Source organism: Parasteatoda tepidariorum, chromosome 4 (genome assembly GCF_982258835.1).
Source record: "Parasteatoda tepidariorum strain Cologne lab strain chromosome 4, Ptep-v5.0, whole genome shotgun sequence".
In the NCBI taxonomy this organism is placed as follows: Eukaryota; Metazoa; Arthropoda; class Arachnida; order Araneae; family Theridiidae; genus Parasteatoda; species Parasteatoda tepidariorum.
The window spans coordinates 77,195,911-77,217,780 of NC_141758.1; the positions used below are offsets into that span (position 1 = coordinate 77,195,911).

At 27.0% G+C, this 21,870-nt stretch overlaps 1 protein-coding gene across 2 annotated transcripts in view; it reads right to left on the minus strand.

Moving 5' to 3' along the window:
• LOC107443668 (metalloprotease TIKI2) overlaps positions 1-21,870 on the minus strand; it is a 93,935-nt gene that overhangs the window by 63,375 nt on the left and 8,690 nt on the right. For both annotated transcript variants that reach the window (XR_015433142.1, XM_043051304.3), the window contains exon 2: positions 2,955-3,026. Coding sequence is in view for 1 of the 2 variants with exons in the window: in XM_043051304.3 (XP_042907238.2) it covers positions 2,955-3,026 (72 nt within the window). In the remaining variant the exon portion in view is untranslated. The remainder of the gene's footprint in view (positions 1-2,954; positions 3,027-21,870) is intronic.

A 21,870-nucleotide genomic window follows, 5' to 3' on the forward strand; every position in this document is an offset into this window, starting at 1 on the left:
GAAAATTAGCTAAGTCGTTCAGTTATAGCTTTAAAATAATGGTGAAAATAAAACTGCATAGTAATGATCGATACATGTATTGATTAGAGAAATTTAATAAAACAATTTCATTTCCTTATTAATATAAACGGATGCGAGCGATAAAGATTGCGGCTTTTTCAATTGATGCAGTATTATCTGTTCCCAAAATAAAGCTCATGAAAATTTTCTTAAGTTTAAGGACATTCCATGGACTTAAAAACTAATAACCACGTGTATGCGGAGATCATGATCGGTACACAAAAAACAGAGACATTGGCACTAAAAACTGATTTAGTGCTGACATTAAATTTAATGATGTGGCAAAAGACTAAGCCGCGTCTTTAACATTGACTGACTGTTCACTTTTGGCGCCAGTGTCATTCAGTTTGGAGGAGCGGCAAAGCGCTTTCTTTTCCTCCTTAAACGTTTAACTTTGCCATTGTTATCATCAACAAATATGCGTGAATTCAATAATGAGTTTGTTCCTTCGAAATGATTCGAAGTTTTTTTTCGGTTGATGAAGTTCTAGTTAGTATATCATTATTACTTTTTGGGTAAAATTTGATGCCCTTCCTCGCCCTTATGATTTCATTTTCAGAATGACCTAATGGTATCGATTTTATTAATCTACGAGCAAACTTTTAAGTTTAAATTTTATATTTTTACTCCTAATCAGATAACGATTTTTTTATAAATTTGAATTCTTAATAGTCATATTTTGTGAAATTTAAGTTTCCATTAGCTCACATTTTCTTACGCATTTATTACGTCTAAATTACGATTTTTGCTATAGCGTTGTGATAATGACAAGAAATATTTACATGTACCGTCATGATAATCAATGAACAAATATTTTAAGTCTTATTTTTTCATTTTGACCCTCTCATTTTGAATAAATTTAAATTAAATAATTGTTAATACACACCTTTAAATTCGTGTTATTTTACATTAATTATATATTATTATATATTAATATAAACTATTATAATATAATATAGATTTACTAGGAGGCTTCGCCCCCTGCTCGCTGACGCTCGCCCACCAACGGAACTGCTTTCGCAGTTCATTTCAGATTGCTTTGCAATCCAATGCTCGCTTTGCTCGCTCATTGGATACGTTCTTAACGTCTAGCTTTTGTATACTTTTTTGAATACTGAAGTTCCGAAAACTTTTCACTGTAGAAAATTCTGAACCTGTACATTTCAATATAATCTGGGCATTTGGCGATACAACACTTATAGAATTGAAAGATTTATTACTTCAAGCGCTCAGGTATCATAATTTTGATCTAGTTGCGCTTCTATGTCATTTTGATTTATGTTGCTAAGTTAACTTTCAAAAAATTCGATGGCTGGCAACAGCATTTTTATTTTTAAAGTTGTTTATTTTTATTTCTTTTAGAATTCGTTATTTTTTTAGCGATACGTTTTTTGACCGAACAAAATTCTTTACCGACTGTTTTCTGTATATATGAAGAAAATAAAGTAAATATTTAAGTGCTGTGAAAAGAATCTTATTTAGTTGTACAAAGTACTTCCTTAAAAATGAAAACTGTTGCCACCGGCGGAAAAGAAATACAGCCAAAATTTGGGAGCCACGTAAGGGAATTATATATATTAGATTACATTTTCTAATAACTATTATGTTTATTTTTGTTATAACGCTGCGATATCATCACCGAAAATACTTACAAATATCGCTCTAATAGCTAAAGAACGGATATTTTAAGTCTTAATTTTTCACTTATATTATCTAAATTTAAATTAATACTTAATACAAACATTTAAATTTATATTATCTTACATTTATAACAGATTTATTACACCGAATGACCAATTGACATTGAAATAAAAAAAATGCATCCGCGTGGTTACATTTAAAATTTAAAGAGTTTTATACAACCTTTGCAATCATTTTTAAACTCTTATGTACAATACAAACTTCCTATCCCATTTAAATTTGACTGGGACATAATAATTGCATATTTACGAAAGATGATGGATCAAATTCCAATAAAAAACTAAATATTATATTCGAATTAAATTTTTTCTTCAGAAAATCAATAAATAGTTTTTAAAAAAATGGTAAAATTGTATGACAGTCAAGAATAAACTGAGTTTTTAAATGTGATTTTTTAAATTCGAATTCTTTCAATTCTCCCACTTATCACTTTTAAATATCCCCTATATTTGAATCAAATTTCAATTAAAAGATTTTCAAGAAATCTATCATAATTTTTTCTAAACTTCCAAAATAATATGACTCCCAGAAATAAACTAAGTTTTTAAACGTTATCTTATGACATGTTTAATAATTCATATTCTTTCAATTCTCCCACTTATCACTTTTAAATATTCATTATATTTGAACCTAATTCTGAATAAAGGATTTTGAAATACTCAATAATAATTTTTTTAGAATAATAAGATTATATTACACTAAAAAAAACTAAGTTTTTAAACGTTGTTTTATGAAATACTTGTAACTTTGAATTGTTTCAATTCTCCTACTTATTACTTTCAAATATTCACTATATTTGAATCCAATTCTAATTAAATGATTTTCAGAATTTCAATTATAATTTTTCTAAAATAACAAAATTATATTACACTCAAAAAGGAACAATATTGTATAATATAAATAAATCAAATTTTTAAATGTTGTTTTATGACACGCTTTTTATCTTCGAATTCTCTTACTTATCACTTTTAAATGTCTACTTTATTTGAATCTAATTTTAATAAAAGGATTTTCAGAAAATCAATACAAAATTTTCTTAAAATTGCGAAATTATTTAACATTAAAAAATAAAATTAACTAAGTTTGTAAACATTGTTTTATGGCATGAATTTCAATTCGAATTCCTTCGATACCCATCTTAAAAAATATGAGAATTTTAGAAAGATTATTGAATAAAAATAATAATCACCCACTTGTTGTGATTGTTCGCATGATAATTGTCGTTTCTTATGTCTTTTAGCAGTAGACATGGTCAATGACTGGACCTATAAAAAATGAAGGAAAGATTAATCAAAGCAAACTATTACTCTGCTGAAATTGAGTCGGAAAAACCTTGTTAGCAAAAATAATATGAACTCGTTTGTTGTTTACTAAAACAGAAATAGTTTTCACTTTTTTATAATTCAAAAAGGAAAGTTTTTAATAAAAATTTCTTGATTACATACTATTCTAAAAAATATATACCTTATGGAATGATTTAGTTACATATAAGAAGAAAAATCATCCCCAACTACTAATTGAATGTTCATAAACATTAAAAATAAAATACACAAAAATATTGTGAGTTTTGATTAAAAATAGTTTGCTGCGTTTTACTCCTGATTATCTGGTACAAAATGGATATTCTTTATTTATAATATTTCAGTAAATAAATATTTTTTCTTTTATTTTTATATATTTATATTCTTTGTGTACTGATATGCGCTTAAAAATATTATGGGTCGACTTAAAATCATAAGCACTTTTTAACAATTATTAACTTTTCAATATGAATAATAAATATATCATCTAAGCTCCCATCACAAGACTTGATGAAATTCCCACAAAACTTCCAATTTCCCTTCAGTCAGCTGAATCCTGTCAATTCTGAAGTGATTAATATTAATCGCCTTCATAATAAAGCTCATACCATAAAGTAAGAAGCTCATATTGATTTTTTAATTGTTGAGCAATATGGAGCAAACGAACTGATATATCCTGTTAGAAAAAAATCATGAATAAATTTCTGAAGGAAATAAATATAAAGCATAGACAATTCACTTAGAACCACTTCGCCAGGTTATCTTTTCTTGAACGATGAATTATGAAGACAATGATGAATAGACCACAAGTAAATCATGATTAATAGCCGTAGAAGGAATGATGAATTGGGGAAACTTGATTATCTTCTTGATAAACAAAGGCACAAAAAGGCAATATTAAGGGCCATTTTTTTTGTCTCTGTCATTAGAATTGTGCTACTTAACAGCCTTTAACAATTATACGATTGCTTTAAATGCTGTAATAATTTAAATTCATTTCAGACAAATCTGGAATGAATTTATTAATTACACAGCCAAAATAATGTGAAACATTAATTGTTGTTTTTCGATATCGCCTAAGGAAAATATGGTTTTTAAATGGAGTAAATTAAAAATGCATTAGTATAACATTAAACTGTTTGATTCAATATGATGGATTAATAAACTTAATGAGATTTGATATCCATTGCAATCGAATATGAGGCCCTAATTAAATTTTAAAAGTAATAGTAAATATTGATGTGGCATTCCGTTATTTTAGCTTGTGGTTTATATCTCAAAATAAACAAAATATAAGGTAAAACCTTTTTTTTAAGGAAAACAAAAAGTAATTTTCCTAAACATAGTCTAAAAGTTTAAAAAAATGTATTTTTGATAAACAAACATTGTTCTTAAAGATGTTTTCTGGGGTCTCAATATAGTGTTATTTTGATGAATATAGTTTTTTTTCCTCGTAGCTACAGCTATGAAATTGAAAAGAAAGTATATTAACTTAAGAGGACTCCATATCACAGGAGAAACTTTTCGTTTCAAATTCTCTTTCACATTTACTACTAATTTAAAAGAAATAAAAATAGACTTCCGACAAACCTTATTGGAAGAGCACTGCCCCATTGCGTAATCCTAATTTATCTTCTCATAATTTATTTTCATTTTGACATTTTAAAAATTTCTTTTCAGTATTTAAAACTTTAGGGCTTACTCTAGGTTTGTTTGAACTCACTTTTTCTATACTTTAAATTTTAAATTAATCGTGAAAAAGAATTTGCAACGAAATATTCCCCCCCCCCCTGGTATGGCGCCCTTTTAAAGCACAGAACTGAGATTATTTGCAAATATTGCATTAAAAAAGGATTTATTTTCGCATATATGCATAAAATAAAAATAATAAAATGAAATAAAAACTGCAGCATAAATTATACACAGAATCTTTCTTTGAATCTAACTCAAAAGAAAATACGAGCTGTAGAATACGCTAATTGCTATAATTTAAGCCATATCTTTCTGTTTCTTGTTTTGGAGAAGAAAAAAAAGCGAAAGAAAAAGAAAATGAAAATGCAAATTTTAGCATATTGCATAATAATCTTGAGTGTTAAGTCAGATATAATATTTTCAGATGCATATTTTATGAAAAATACATAAGGATTACGTTGCAACAAATATTTTGCGCAACCTTGAAACAATTTAATTAAGTTTTATCCAGTAGCTGAAATGATAATATTTTAGTTTGTATAGAGATACATAAATTTAGTAAACGTGTTTATCTTCAACCTTGCGAAGAGTTTTTCAAATTTGAATGCATATTGTGTCTCTAATAAGCATTTGATTGTATATTAAGGCTCGCCCTTGAACTATTTTCGAGATTTTTTTCTACATCATCATCACATGGCATGTATTTTCAACAAATATCTACCTTCATACTCACACTGAAAAAAAATTGGGTAAAAACTACCAAAATATGGTAAAATTTACCATGCTTTTGGCTCTATGGGGATAACAGAAAGTTCGGTAATTTTTCTCGGCAATGTCATTACCATACAATATGGGTATATTACCAGAATTTATTATATATATTACATTAATTTATTACCGAATTATTAGAATTCTCTTTTCCTTGCATTAAATTTAGTTTGGGTACCCTATATCAAAGCAGCAATTTTAAAAGGATTAAGCATGGTTTTGGCACTAAAAAAAGTTGCCAAATCAAACAATTAATATGCTAGTACTTATCACTAAGTAAGAGACATTTGTCTATTGTATTGTTTCACTCAGTAACTCAAAATAGCATCTAAAAATGTAGTTGCTTGCGCTTAATAGTAATTTATCAGTTCTTGAAGTACCGTTGAAAACTTATACGTTTCCAAAATGCCATTAAATAAATTTATGGAGAAAATTTTTTTATCCTCCCTGAGATCCCCGAAATCATCAAATACCAAATGCTTCTCGATATCTTCCACTTCCACATTAATGGTAAATTTAAAGTGGAAGAATAAATTCAAACTTAATAGGCGTTAAATATTGAAAAGGTTCAAACAATAGTGACAAGTTCAAACATTAAAAATGAATTTAGTCAAAAGCAAATTTTAACTAAAGATAAACTCAAACTAGCTTATAAATTTGCAACACACTTTTCTAAAATTCATAAACGGGATGAAATAAATTTATTTATCGATATATTTCTATTCCACAATAAGAACAAGCTTGAGAATGAAGATTAAATTTAAATATTCGGGATATTAAAATTAAAAGATAAATTTAAGCACTAACGAAATGTTCCAGCTTAAAATGTGAAGTAGTACATAAATTCAGACAAGTAGATAAATTAATATTAGACTATTAACATGATAATAAAATTATATCAGAATATAGGTAGTAATATCAGAATATACATAGTACTATCAGAAGTGTATATAAATTTATAGCAAACCTTTCTGAAATTCAAATATGCGATGAAATAAATTTATTTATCGATATATTTCTCTTCCGCAATAAGAATAAGCTTGGAAATGTAGAATAAATTTGAATATTAGAGATGTTAAAATTAAGAGATAAATTAAAACATTAAGGAAATGTTTCAAGCGTAAAAGATGAATTTAATCATTTTAGATAAAGTTTAACTAAACATATATTTTAACAAAAAGTGATATTCTAAAACTTAAAATAAATAACAACAATAAAATTTAAATCCTATGAAACATAAAAAATTAAAAATAACTTAAAATAGTACTGATAAAGACTAAGTGGGTATTAATCACGTTTATTTTACGTATTTCTAACGAGTAATTGATAATTGAAGCGTTTTATGTAAAGTATTGTAAAATATAAGTTATCAAAAATATTAAAATTTGAAATGTAACATAGTACTAAAATATATATGATCTTTTTGCTTTATCATTACAGCAATAGCGCCTTATCCATTCTGAAGAGACAGGAAATAAAAGATACTGAAGATGATAGATATGCTGTGGATGGTTTGAACTCGGAACACGGAGAAAAAATCTCCTTTTCAAGGGGCACCACAGCTCGTAGGCGGGTTGGGTGGGTCTAAAGGACATGTTTCTCTCGATATCCGATGACCCGAAGGAGTGTCCGATAACCCATCGACACAGTTTTCTTGTAAATGTCCTTCTATAAATATCTGTCACATTGGCCAACAGCGAGATGACATTCATTTTTATTTATTTTGCTATCATCTTGGCGATCATTTCTCTTTTCCATTTTATTTTTTTTTTCTTTTGAAAAATGTAGGTTTAGTTTGCGAGAATTACAGCCTTATATTATATCGTCGCCAATTAAGCCACTCCCCCACCCGAAGGTGGATTTAGTGAAGAATTCGGTGACAGAGAAGCTTAATAACGCATCGCTGAGTTGTTGATGAGTAGGAAAAAATTACAACTCAGCTTCAATTTTCGGTGCCAAAGATAAGAGATGAAGAGAAAAAATTATGGAGTGCTTGGGTAATTTTAGAGTGCTGTTTTTTTTCTTCCAATGATTTTTATTTTAAATGGCTGAGAAATGGCTTTTTAACAAAACCTCACATTTACCATGTATCATGAGTCAATAATAATAATAAAAAATTAGCAAGATTACACTGATAGAAATTTTGAAGCATGTTGTTTAATTTTGCTACAATTTGAAAGCAGTGTCATGTTGAAACAGTACAATTATCGTGCATATTTTATCATTCCTAAACGTGATCTCACGATATTACTGCTCAAGTTCAACAGAATCGTTGTTCAATTTAACAATTTATAAAGTTTGGAACTAACTTGCTCGATAGCTTTTACCACTGAAATTATTTTTCCCTAAGTGTAAATCTATAATTATTTTAAATTTATCTAAGAGTAATATTTTATTAATATAGTATATATTTTATTAATATAATAAATTAAAAATGTAGTGAATCTGTATAAATATGTTATGGTTAATGCTATAAATTTGGTTACTATCCATAATAATCAGCGATTATTAATAATAACTACGTTTTTCGGTTAATCTGATAAATTATGCACATTAATAACATTAATAGGCTATTATTATTAATTGATTATGAAGTTTGGTCAGTGTGATTAATTCGGAATAATTTATCGAAAGTTCACCATCTATATATATATTTCTCTTACATGGCGATAAAAAAAAGCCTCATTACAACTCCCCGAATGGCAACGCTAGAAAATCAACCAATAATTGCTGCTAAAAATGTCACATGCCAAATCTAGGTTTGGTGGCTCAACATATAGCGCTTATAAAAACCGAAACTGAAATAACCAGAGTGTAAAATATTATGTGCTTATGCGCTTCGTATTTTTTGTTAAAAAATTTATTTATTATATATCAGTTTATAGATGGTAACGAGAAGAGTTTTGTGGTTGCTATGGTGACTAATTAGAATGTAAATTGTTTTTTTTTGAGTGAGTGTGAGATTTGTTTTTTGGAACTGCGATGCTGTAATTTTATTGTTTAGTTAATAAATCTTCCTTTTATATTAAACGTGATAGTAGTTTCCTTAGTTATTTGACTCGAAGTCCTAGCAGTTTTATTTGAGGTTAGTTTATTTTGTATTTTTTGACAAGAGAGAGCATTCTTACCAAATGAGATTTCTTCCAAAATTCAATGTTTTGTTTATGCAGGTTTTTCCATTGCAATTCACTTATTTCAATTTTTAATAGACTTAATTATAGCCAAAATTTTAACCTTTTTAAAGAGATATCAGTTTTAGAAATTTTATCTTAAGATTTTATACTATAGCACATTTCTAATAGGTTTAACGAATTACATGTCATTTATTTGAATTCAAATTTATTTTAATGACTTAGTATTTACTAAAAAGATGTAATTTTTTTTTAAAAAAAAAGTTGTTATATGGATTTGAATGATTGTTTTGAATTCTTAGAATTTTGTGCATTTGCAATGTACCTAAGTTAGTAGCGAGCGAAGCGAGCTTGGTTTGCGAAGCAAACCATATAAGATTGTGTAGCAATATTTGGGGGTTGGCGAGCTTTAGCGAACAGGGGGCACCACCTACTAGTTTACATAATTTTTGTATGTCCATGTGCTGTGTTAATAAATCTGTCGCTGCAGATATTTGTAGGATTTTAAAAAATAAGGAACTTCGTGAAATATGGATTTTTACTTATGTTTTATTTTGAAATAATAAAGCTTTATGAGTTAATTTTTTTTCCATATATATTATTATATCTATTGATGTACGATAATTTTTGAAACTTTGAGATTATAAATTTTAATATCGCTACATGAGATTAATAAAAATATTAGTGTATGGAATGCGGCTATTATTAATAATCGCTATTTATTATCTTTAATAATCGGATTAATTAAGGGAAGTGAATGCCATTGCTTAGTTAATCCTAAATATTTTTTTTTTTTTAGGTGAGGTGTCACAGCTTTTGAAACTTATTTGTTTGGTATATCTTACACTAATGTTATGCAAACTAAGAGAGAGCGTCTGCATCCAAAGAAAACATGCAATTGACACCGTCTAGCTGTTTGAGCCAAAAATTACCATTACGCATGCATATTGTAAACCTCCTGTCAAAATGCGTTGAAATCATTACACTAATACTGAAACACACTAAAATTATAAATGTTTGACCCGAACATCATTGGTTATCATTAATAATAACTGGGAAATGTGATAATTTCTGATAAATTACTTTAACCGACTAGCTTGCATAATATTAATAATCACCGGCTACTACTAATAATAACAGATTAATTATATTGAACACTACATATATACTGCATAGGTTTAAGTGTGTAATAAGTATGCAAGCATATACTAAATAAGTTTAAAGATAAATTTATATTGGAAATCAATAAACTCAAGACCCAGAGGAAGGCCAGAAAAAAAGGAAAATTAGATGATATAACGAAAAATCTTAATGAACGTTACTAACTAGAAATGGAACGCTAGGAGCCGAAAGATTTATAACAGTATTGTTCAGCAAGCCAAGAATCCCAGCGGGCTGTAGAGCCGTAAAAGAAAATATACATATACATAGATATAATATTAAACATTAATTTTAATTAACCGTTAATTCCATGTTTAGGTGCATCTTTAAGTCATCAAAATCTTTCTTACCGTGAAATATACTACCGTAATCTTTACAGTTATTTTAAGATAATTATTGCTGTAAAAATTACGGTATATCAATTTTTCTTTAATCCGTAACATACTTGGGTAAAAATAGATTTTACGGTAAAAGTACCGGCACCCTGAGTGCAGTTACTTTTCCCGTAATTCGATCCGTAAATTTTTTACAGTGTATTCAATACTGCGGTTCAATTAAAATGATAAAAAAAAGGTTTATTCAACCTCTTTTTAAGGTTGCAGCAACATTGCACAATATTACAGATCTATGAAAGAATATTATGGCTCAACGTTGAACTGATTTTTCCTAGTAAGTGCATAAAACGATAAATAGAAAATAACATTTTCTTTTTCTTCTAAGGATATTTGCTGGCAACATTTATTAAAAATGTATCATGTTCAGCTTCTGTACAAGTTCTTTTCTAATTTAGTTGTGAGTAAGTTCCCCACGAATGGATACTATTTTTTTGGACATAAGATGAGTATAATCCATCTTCAAAGGTAAAAAGCGGATTACGCTTCCATTATGTGAGAAGTCTGAATAATTAAAAAGAGAACGCAGGGAGAAAAATATGTTCCATAAATGAATGATACAAGAAGTTAGTATATTCTAGGAACTTCACTCTGTTTGGCGTTATTCGATTTCTTTGTTTTATGCCTTGAACAGAGGTATTATAAATTGCTATCGTGCTATAAATTTTAAATATAGTCATTACTCATTAAAGCATCGTTTAAAATAAAAGCATATCACTAAAGCTATCATAACTCAATTGAAATAGCAAGTTCAATTTTAATTTTTGTTTATATTCTTTTATAATTTAAGAAGTTGTTTCAGTAAAAATTTAAACAAGTAAATTATGACCATAGTACGTATTTGAATTTTCTCAGAACTCATTGCATTATTCAAATAATTTTTATTTACATCTAAAAGCTCTAAAACTAATACTGAGGTTATAAAACTTTGTTCAGTGAATTAATAAAATTGTAAAATATTTTTAATATGAAAGACAATTTAACTTTCTTCCTTTCTTTTAAAATAATCTCAGATCATTTTTACTTACATCTGCCCTACTATTAGATGCAAGCTTTTTAATGCTATTAACTAAGAAAGGTGTAATATTCATAAATATTATAATACAACGTTTTCTTTTGTCTTTTTAACAAGCATGTTGTTATTTCCGATAATTTAGCACATGTTTAAAACAGCAGTTAAAAAATTTGCGTCATTTAAAAATTATTTTAATAATTCATTCAAGTGATTAGTGTGACGTTGACATTTAATATTGATAAGTAAATGTACTCCATAAAATACTTGACAAGTTAAACACAGGACAAGATCCAAGTTCCAGTTTTTCTTTTGAAAAAATATTAAAAACAGGTTTTATTAAATGTCATAGTTTGCGTTTGGTTAAATATTTTTCTTACTTATAAATACCTGTCTACGTTAACTCCATTAATCTTATGTGAACAAAAAAAATATGTATATTAGAAAGGCATACGTCCAAATTAGAAAAACTTTTCAAAATTAGGATGAAAGTTTAAACCTAAGTGGGAGAAAAGTTTTAAATTCAATGAAACAAGTACAAGATGTGCCTAAATTATGTTCCTTCAGTTTTTTTTGGCAAATTTGTAAAACTTGTGAACCCCAGCCTCATTCTCCCCTACTAAAGGTAAAGTTATACTGCCGATAATTTAACGTCTATTCAGAGACATTTCTGCAACTAACGGTTATGCATTTAAGTTTCTTTCTTAGCAAAGTATACTAAAGCCGAAGTTTGTTTTCGATAGTTTCAAATCGGCTCAGAAACGTTTATGCTAAAACTACATATGAGTTTTATTTGTATAATATTCTAAATCCGAAGTCATAAAAGTAATAGTCAGTCGGGGTTTCAAAACTATTAAGATAACCTAAGAAATTAAAAAACGTAAAAAAAAAGGGTACACGAATATAAGAATAACATTAAAATTAAACATAAGAATTAAAATTATACGTGCCTTACATTGATAATCAATCAAAGGTGTGTATGATCGCAAAATTAAAAAATACTTATCCATTTGGGGAGGGGCATAAACTATTAACTTTTACCACAATGACCATTTTTAGGTTCCTACACTGAGAATAAAAAAATATATTAAAAAATTACCAGAATATGATAAAGTTTACCGTGTTGCTGGGGCACTATGGGCACACAAATCTCAGTATTTTCATCAACGCTTTGATGATGATTTAGGTGAAATTAACAATAAAATTTTTAATTTCAGCAAATTTCTGGAAAACCGGTATCATATGAACGGAAAAATTACCGAATGAATATTTTAAATACCGCATATTTTGGTTTTATTAACCAGAATTAATGCTTTTTTTCCCAGAAATGTTTATCATATAGTACGGTAATTTTACCGGAATTTTTTTCTCCTTGTATCTTAGTATATTAGATACCAATATTGACCGCACTTATTACCTTTTATCATGATACCAGTAGTACTCATTACTACAATTATTTAATACAACAATTACTTATTACTACAATTTACTTATTTTCTCAATAGCGTCCATAATAATCTGGCAAATTTTTTTTACAGAAATAAATAAATATTTATTATATCGTAGCAAATAAGTAATTCCATAGTTCAAAATAAATTGCTTTTTAATTATAATTTGGCTACATATTTATCATTTTATTAGACACCAGTATTTAGCCCATCTGATATAAGCACAGTTTATGCTGTTTCATTCTTGATCTTTATCCTTCAGATCTAAATCTACTACTAATTCTGAAAAAAATATGACCAAAATGACCAAAAAGCATTACTTAAGTAGTATTTTAATGAGGTAATTAATTATTTCAATCACAAGTCACATTATGCAGTACGAATTCCAGATTAAAGGCTGTAAAAAAAATTCAAGCAGAAATCAAATTTATTAAATGAAGAGTTAATTAAAAACCCGTTTATCAGAAACCATCCTTTTCTTAACTTTATTTTTTTCTTCCCAATCTTGTAATCAAAAAATCCAGTATCTCACTTTAGATGAAAGTCACGAAAACGAACGACAAAGGGTACGATTATCAAACGCAAAAGACTTGTGACTGTCATGTTATCGCCACCAAAGACTCCTTAATTACGGACATTTGAGGTGCTGTATATCTCACAAATGACGTCCATTAAAAGCACTGTGTGAGCGAAAAGTAAAAATAAAAAAAAAAGAGATTGCAAATCATTTTAATCTCAGATGGAATCTTCCGTTGATGAGAGGTATGAAACGTGGAGAATTAATGACTACTACTTGAGGAAAACGAGTTTTAAAAATCGGTTTTCGGGACATTTTCATTCAAATAATGTACACGAATATGTTATAGTTTTAATTTTATACATGTTATTAAATTAACCCGGAAATTGAGCTCGTTATACAAATAAAGTATGTTGAGTACTTAATTTGAGTTTGTTAAACCTTATTTGTATTCATTTCTTTTTAAGTATGAAATATTAAAGAGGAAGGTTTTGAAAGGTAATTTTGTTTAACCGTTTAAGCTCCAATGCTCCATTTTCGGAACATGTCTATTTTTCAAAATGGCAAAGACTGGTAATTCAATTCCTTCATTCTTTGTAATTATTCTGGAGTAGCTGAATATTGATATTAGATAATATGAAACAATATTTTTTCCGGAATTAAGAAATTACTTTTTTAAAAATTAGTAGCTGATAGTAGAAAAATTTAACTGAATTTATATGCAAACCTGAAACTACTTTTTCCTTTTACCTTTTTCATTGAGGCACACTGAGATAAAATAAGTATGGTTAAAATTAACAGAATGTGGCAAAATTTACCATGCTTCTGGCTCTATAGGTACATCAAAAAGCTAAGTAGTTTTTATCAAAGTGTTTTGACAACGATTTAGGTAAAATTAACAATAAAATATTGTTTTAAAATATGTGATAAAATTTCGAAAATGTGGTAAATTCTGGTAATTTTATCTTGATATTTTAGAGCATGGCATGAAAACCATTTATTCCATTAAATTAACTTTACAGTTTTGTATTTTTTTATTAAATGTGTGGTAATAAGAACTATAATTTTGAAAACTAGAATTTCTGATAAACCATTGCCAGCTATATGAGCGAAAAAATTACCAAACGAATGGAATAAATACCGTATATTTTAATTTTATTAAATAGAATTATGTTTTTCTTTTCTTCACTAAAAATGTCATTACCATACAGTACGAATCACAAAAAAAAAGAATGTATTAAGAAATTTATGAATTAAAACTCTTAAACTGTATTCATAAAAAGATAATGAGAATTCGTCCCACGTAAAACTATCTAATTTATGTAAATTAGTGTTAAATTTGCTCTTATCAGTTTAATTTTTCAAACCTGATGAGTTTGATAACTGAGCCATAGTTGAAAAGCAAAATTTCATTGAAAATTCCAGGAAAACTTTTTTGTTTGTTGAACCACCATTTATTCTAAGCAAGGAGAATCTAACAGCTCTTATGTGTTATACACTTTGGGTAATGATTGAGAGTTTAAGGATTCAGATTGCTAAACTTCAAAATTTTTACTAACTGGAGTTTGTTTTGTTGAGAAGATGTGTAAGATTAATATGCAACTAAATAATTTGATAGAATACAACTAAAAATTTGATGACATGTTGAACTATTTGGAAGAAAAAAAAATATAAAAATAGATTCAATGTGTAACAATTAATTTAAGTGGTTCTCATATTTATATTGAATAAAGGTATATAATAACTCTTAGCAACAACATTCCTCAAAAATTACAATACCCTTCAAAAACCAGCAATATCTATTAGATATTTTTACTTAAATCTTGACGTAAATTCAATTTGAAATTAAAAGCCGAATTTACCCAGTCCCGTTTAATATAAAGTACTAAACACCAGTCAAAAACTTAAGGGTCCTAAGTTAGAATTCAATTAATTAATGAGAATTCAGTGATTAATTAAAATATTATACATTAAAAATTATATTTAGGATATTTGGATACTTATATATATTGGGATATTTCATATTACATCATATTTGGATACATATATTATCATAAGTATAAAGCGAAAAAAGACTTTTTTTCCTAAACACATATAAAATTTTGTGCAATACTATAATTATATACAAACAGATCATTGTAATTGCTGATGGAAAATTTAGGTATCATCCTTATTGGAAGTATTTTATCATTTATATCATCGAACCAATTTGGTAATTGGAAACCAGCAAGGGACGTCATCGTAAGTAAATCGTGGTATTTGTCGATTCAGAAACTAATCAAGTTCGACATACAACGCGTGACGTCGCTCACGGGTATCCAATTAAATCTGGTGCGGCATAATCACTTCACTTTTTCTTGAGTTGCAAGTACCCGATTGTAATAAAATGTTTAATAAAATTTTTCTTGATTTAACGCTATAGTTAAATAATACTTAAAAAAACATTAAATTCATCAAAAAATTATTATTATTGTTAGTCTAACTTTGAAAGTAATATAAAAAATGCGTAAAATGTAATTGCATACAACCACCTACAAGAAAGTTCTTGATGATGCTAATTTATTAAACTTTAACTTTCATCAAAGACAAATTAATTCTGTAAACTCTTTCTCCTCTCATTAATAATTTTGAAATCTTTTATTAAAAGTACTCTAAGGGATATTAAACATATTTTATAATTTATTCTAGAATGCTCGTTTTCCTCATTTTGAAGCGATTTTGCAACACTATTTTATATCAACACATAACGCATATTCAAAAGAGGAACTTTTTATATAAGATTTTAAAGAAGTGTTTTCTGAAAGTTTATATCATTCAATGTATCGTTTATTTATTTATATATCATTTTATCAAATATTAACAATAGATGCTCATGTCAGACTTTTCAATAAGTTTTGTAGCAAATATTATATAGTCTGATTTTAACTATTTTCTCTTACATTTTTCCTTTAATTTTTAAAGCTTTCTGAAAAAATGCAATTAATACTGAAATTTTATAAAATCCATATTTTTAATTAAGCATAAATAAGTTATACAATGACAATAATTAACATATAAAGATAATAAGAGTTTTTATTTGAATTTTAGATTAAGAAAATCAACCTTTTTTGTTATTCTTTACTCGTTTGCAAACCTGCAAATATGCACAAGCCTCGATTATGCATTACACGGAGAAAAAATTTCTGGGGAAATTTCGTACTATATGGTAATGATATTTACGACGAAAAAAAATTCAACAACATAATTCTAGTTTATAAAACCAAAAATTTACTGTATTTAAACAATCCACTTAGCAATTTTTAAGTTCATATGGGAACGGTTTACTGGAAATTTAAGTTTTCAACATTATAGATTTTATAACCAAACATTCAAAAAAAAAAAAAAAAAATTGAAATGTGAAAAAAGTAAATTTATCCGCATAAATGGTTTTTATGCTATGCTCTAAGGCATCATGATAAAAATTATCAAATTTTAGCACATTTTCCAAATTTTATCACATATTATTAAACCATATTTTACTGTTAATTTTACCAAAATCATCACGGTATATTCCATATTCCATAAGAAGCACGGTATATTCCATATTCTAGTAGTTTTAACTATATTTTTTTCTCAGTGCACCATTAATTAAAATTTATTATACGTAATTCGAAGGACAGCCTTCAAAACTTAACATCACCGCTTATTGAAAAAAGTAAAAGACGATGTCTTAAAAACTCACGACGTCAATTTTTAAATAAAAGTAAAAATACTTTTAAGTTCAAAATCAACTCAGAGATCAAAAATTTATTTTTTGCGTTAATTATCTATTTATTAAGATTTATTTAATAGATAGGTCGAATTTCACAAACACTAAATATACGTAGGGAAGCAAAGGTTTAATAATAAATCTTGCAAATTTAATAATATCAAGGCGATGTCGTACCAACAATGCTCTAATCATTTGGTACTTTAAAAAAAAAAGAATAAAATTTTAAGAATAATTCAGTAAAAAGATAACTATAATGATATTGTTAATCTTTTTAAGCAATTCATATAATTCTAATATATATATAGCATTACACATAATTTACCATTGTCTAACTTAACATCAAATACTTCATTCAGAAAAGCAATCTTTATAGCATAAAAAGGTTAAGAGTTCCATTCAAATTTATTGCATTCATCAAGACAATAGTTAAATTTGTCTTTACTATCCCCATTCATGTGAGCTCTTTCATCATTCAAAATCAGTGAATGAAAATTGAATACTGATATGCGTAAAGTGTAAAGCCATGGCCTACATACTCCAAAATATGCATTCCTTCACAATCTTCCTCCACTCTGAGCAAAATAATAAAACATCCTTAAATGCCAAACTGTGAAGTCATTAGCATTTTTCTAGCGAAGATGACCTGATAGAATTATGAAAAAAATAATGAATGGAAGTTATATAAAAAAAGATATTTAATCGCGAATATCGTAAAATCTAGTTTACGGACCACAAACTCAAGGAAAAATGGTGCATTTTTAACAATTATGTGCTTAGACGCTACCTTCTCACATTACACTCTCTCAGCAGCTTCAAAGGAAAAATTGGAGAAAAAAAAGTTAATAAGAATCTTAGATCGGTGTTGTTGATTTGGGCATAAAAAAACTTCTAATAAGAATCGCTACCAGAATACTTTTATTTGCAAATAATTGCATCGACACATTCTCAAACTTCATTTTTTTTCATGTAGATATAATTATAAATGTTTTATTCTTCACTAAATAACAAAATAACAAATTCTTGTCGTAAAATGAGACAGGTAATTGCAAATATTACAGTAATTAACCCGTAATAAAATCGTAAAAAGTAATTGACAGACAAAAACCTTTTCTTACAGTAAGTCTTTAAAAGCTTCACGTAACATTTAGGAATTGATATTTAAATACCTAATCACTAAGAAGATATATACCTTTTTACTCAAATTGTTTTACACAACATCAAGTATTTACGATAATTGAACAGTAAACTGAACTGTTGTGGTAAAAAGTATTATCCCCCTGAGTGCAGTATCCGTAAAATCTATTTTAACGTAAAACCCGTTTTTGCCGAATAATTTTATTATTTTCTTTTGCAGTATACTTATTTAATTACAGTGATTGAGTGATTTAGCTGTAAATACTGCAGTAAAAATTAAGGTAGATTAAATTTTTTCATTCCTGGAAACTTTATGGCGAAAGCGAATTTTGCGGTAAAAATTACTTTTACCCTGAGTGTTGTTACTTTTATACCGTAGTTAGATCTGAAATTTTTTTTTTAGTGTGGAACACATAAATGCATTTTCATTCTTCCATTAATCTTTTTTTTCTTTTTTTTTTTTTTTTTTGAATTATACTCTCTTAAAATGATCGAGTGGAAATAACTCAACTTGAGTGCTATTTAACTCTTTCATCTAGAAAAAACCGGCCTTCTCATCTTGAGTTAAAATCACTCGAGTGAAAGAGTTATATGGAAATAGCTCAATTTGAGTGAAAAAAATTTCACTCAAACGTTAGTTATTTTCACTCGAGTTTGAGTGATTTTCAGTATTACCTGAGTGAATCGTTTTCACTCAAACTTGAGTGATTTTAACTCGTGATTGAGCGATTTTCAGTATTTCAGTTTGTAAATTGCAGTCAAAATTTTTATTGTTAATATTCGAAATTGATGTATTTAGTGGTGCCATCTATCGTGAGCGATTAAAAATACTATAGTTTTCGTTTCAAAAAAATTCCTTTTGAAAGCCTTAGATAGGAATTTTTTTTATCTTAACGTTTGTTGAATTTAAATATCGAATTAGATAATATAGTACTTGTGAAAGTTTTCGCTGTGAGCAAATCGACGCTGGCTGGGATTCGAACCGGCTTCCCGTCTGTCGTGAGATTGACCGATTAACCATCTCGGCTGCAGTCCTGTGACAAGACGGCTACAAATAACTAATTAGTTTCATGAGCTGGTCTTGTTGGCGAGGATAAAGTTTTTATTTGTTAAATCAAATTAGGTGAAGACACAGTTAAAAAAAATTTTCAGAGTTAACAGTTTGAATAGCAGCATTTTGTGGTTATCCAACTATTTTGATTGTATACGGTAAAACAACAATTAAATGAATTATTACTTAAGAGGTTTTTTTTTATGAAAAATTCCTAACCACTGTAGATTTGAGTTTTTTTTTCTTTCCCCTAAGTTACGTCATTTTTCTTCGAAGTTTAATTTTTAAAAGTAAGGAGCTCTAAACGAATTTTTAAAGTAGGCAGTTTTATAAATATTATTACTCATTTAGGTTCAATTGAAAATACTATGAGTCATTTTTTTTCGAACAAATTTATTCGTTTAATTTATAAAGCTTTATTTTCAAGCAATAAAAAAGGTATATTGTTTTAAGTTGCGTAAATTTTTTTAAGACAAATTTCTGAAACTAAGTAAAATTAATAAATTTTTGAAGAGGACGTTAAAAGCTAAAAAATCTGGATTAAATACCCTTTTTCAAACTCAATTTTGCAAACTCTTTTGATATAAATTTGTTTAAAATCCAAACTATATATTTGTTTTGATTAGAAAAAAATAAGTATAATTTTTGTTCTGCAATAATCCTAGCTTAGTATGAATTCGAATAAAAAAATTAACTAATTAACATTAACTAATTAACATTAACTACTTGACTTTACTTTAATATTGTTTTTACCATAAACTTTGCTCAAGCATAGTTTTCTTAAGTCAAAAAGAAAGAAATAATAAAAATTAATGAAAACGACATTTTTAATAAAATTACTAAAATACGGAAATATTTAAATACCTAATTTTAGGCATATTTTAAACTAATTAAATTGTATCGCTTTTGAATTATAAATAATTACAATTAAATCAAGTATGTATTTTATGAATTTTAACTATTATGAATATAGATAGTGTACGTTATTTCCGTTATCAATATATATGTTTAGAATGTTTAGAATTTCTACATATAATAGGAAAGAAAAAACATTATAAAAATTTAATATACCTGCCAGGAAAGCAAGATTGAAGGCATCAAACTCTTTCAATTTTACAACAAAGCAAAGTAACTGCAGTTTTTCTGCAGATTCATCAGAAAGTATACTTCTGAAACAATGACTGCATAATTACTTCAAATTTACTGCAGAATGACCACGGATTTAAAGTTTCAGTTTTTTTCTAAATTTATGATTTTTAAGTGACGTCACTTAAACTACAGTAATTTTGTAGGCAATAGCTAAAAAATTTTCGAAATAAATTACTGAGAAATTACTTCGCATTAGCTGCAAAATAACTGCAGTGTTTTTACAGTTAAGATTGCACTACAGAAAATTTGCAGTTAACTCTAGAAAAGCTACGAAATTACTTCAGTTCTGTAGAATAACTACAGTTTATTTTCAGCTGGGAGGTATATAAATTCAAATTGAACTATATCTCATAATAAATATTACTTTTAATTTAGCTCCTTTTTTTTTACTATTATTCTATAACTATTGAAAAATTCTAATTTATTTGCATTTTCGAAACTTTAATTAACATTGTACTTTTAATTAAATATTAATTCTGCATTTTCAATTTTGCCTCGAAAATTGAATTTGAAGAAAAGTAGTAAGAACTTTTATGCTAGCAACAAAGGAAAAATAGTTTGTATAATGTGATAAATACTTTATGAAATACGAAGATAGTATTAATTCTGAATTCCGATTAAATAAAAGCTAAAAACAGGATAAAAACAGAAAAATTCAAAATATTGCTTAATTTTTCTAAATATAATATTTTACCCTTTTTCTTTGAATGATATATTTATAATAAAATACATTGAACATCTGAAGATTCTGATTTGAATGAATGGATGTTGCAGATGTGAACTTTCATAAATTAAAGACAGTCAACTTTATTAATAGAAAGCAATTTAAATAACAGCAATTATAGACTGTATGAACAATAATTTCGTAAATATCTTTTATAAAAGAAGTATAGAATGATATGAAATTAATTATCCAGAAATGTTTTGTACCAAAATTATACATAAAAAAAAACTAAAACATGGATAGAAATTTATTATATTAAAATAAAATGTTAAAACTTTAATATGAAAACTGAAAAAATTCTAAAACTCTTATCAGATATAATATATTCCCACATGCTTTGACAAAGATTCTAGCAGGGAATCAAATTTTTTTAATATTTCATAATCATCCACATTTAACACTTTCAATTTTAATAAATTTTTTTGACAAATAATTTAAAAGAATAGTATATTTTATTAAAAAACGCTGAAAAACAGCTAATTTAAATGGAATGTGTATATAACACATTCAAAATAAAAGTATTTTCAAAATAAAAACCACAAAGTAAATCTACTTACTGAAAAGTAAAACAGCGTCTTCTTCAGAAATACCGCTGTGAACTAAAAGTTGTTTTAATTCTTCTTAATTCAAAATATTAAATGACATATTCTCCAGAAAAAAAAATTAAACGTAAAATAAAAAGGAAGACATAATCTATTTAGATCACAGAGCATAACAATTTTATTTATATTTATTATCGTTTGCTTTTTAAAATAAAACGATAGAAATTCCAACTTATATCTCGCACACAATTAAATAATAAATAAATCACTCAAGTTTGAGCTAAAAGCACTCAAATATTGCTTAATAAATACCACTCAAGTTTGAGTTAATGCAAA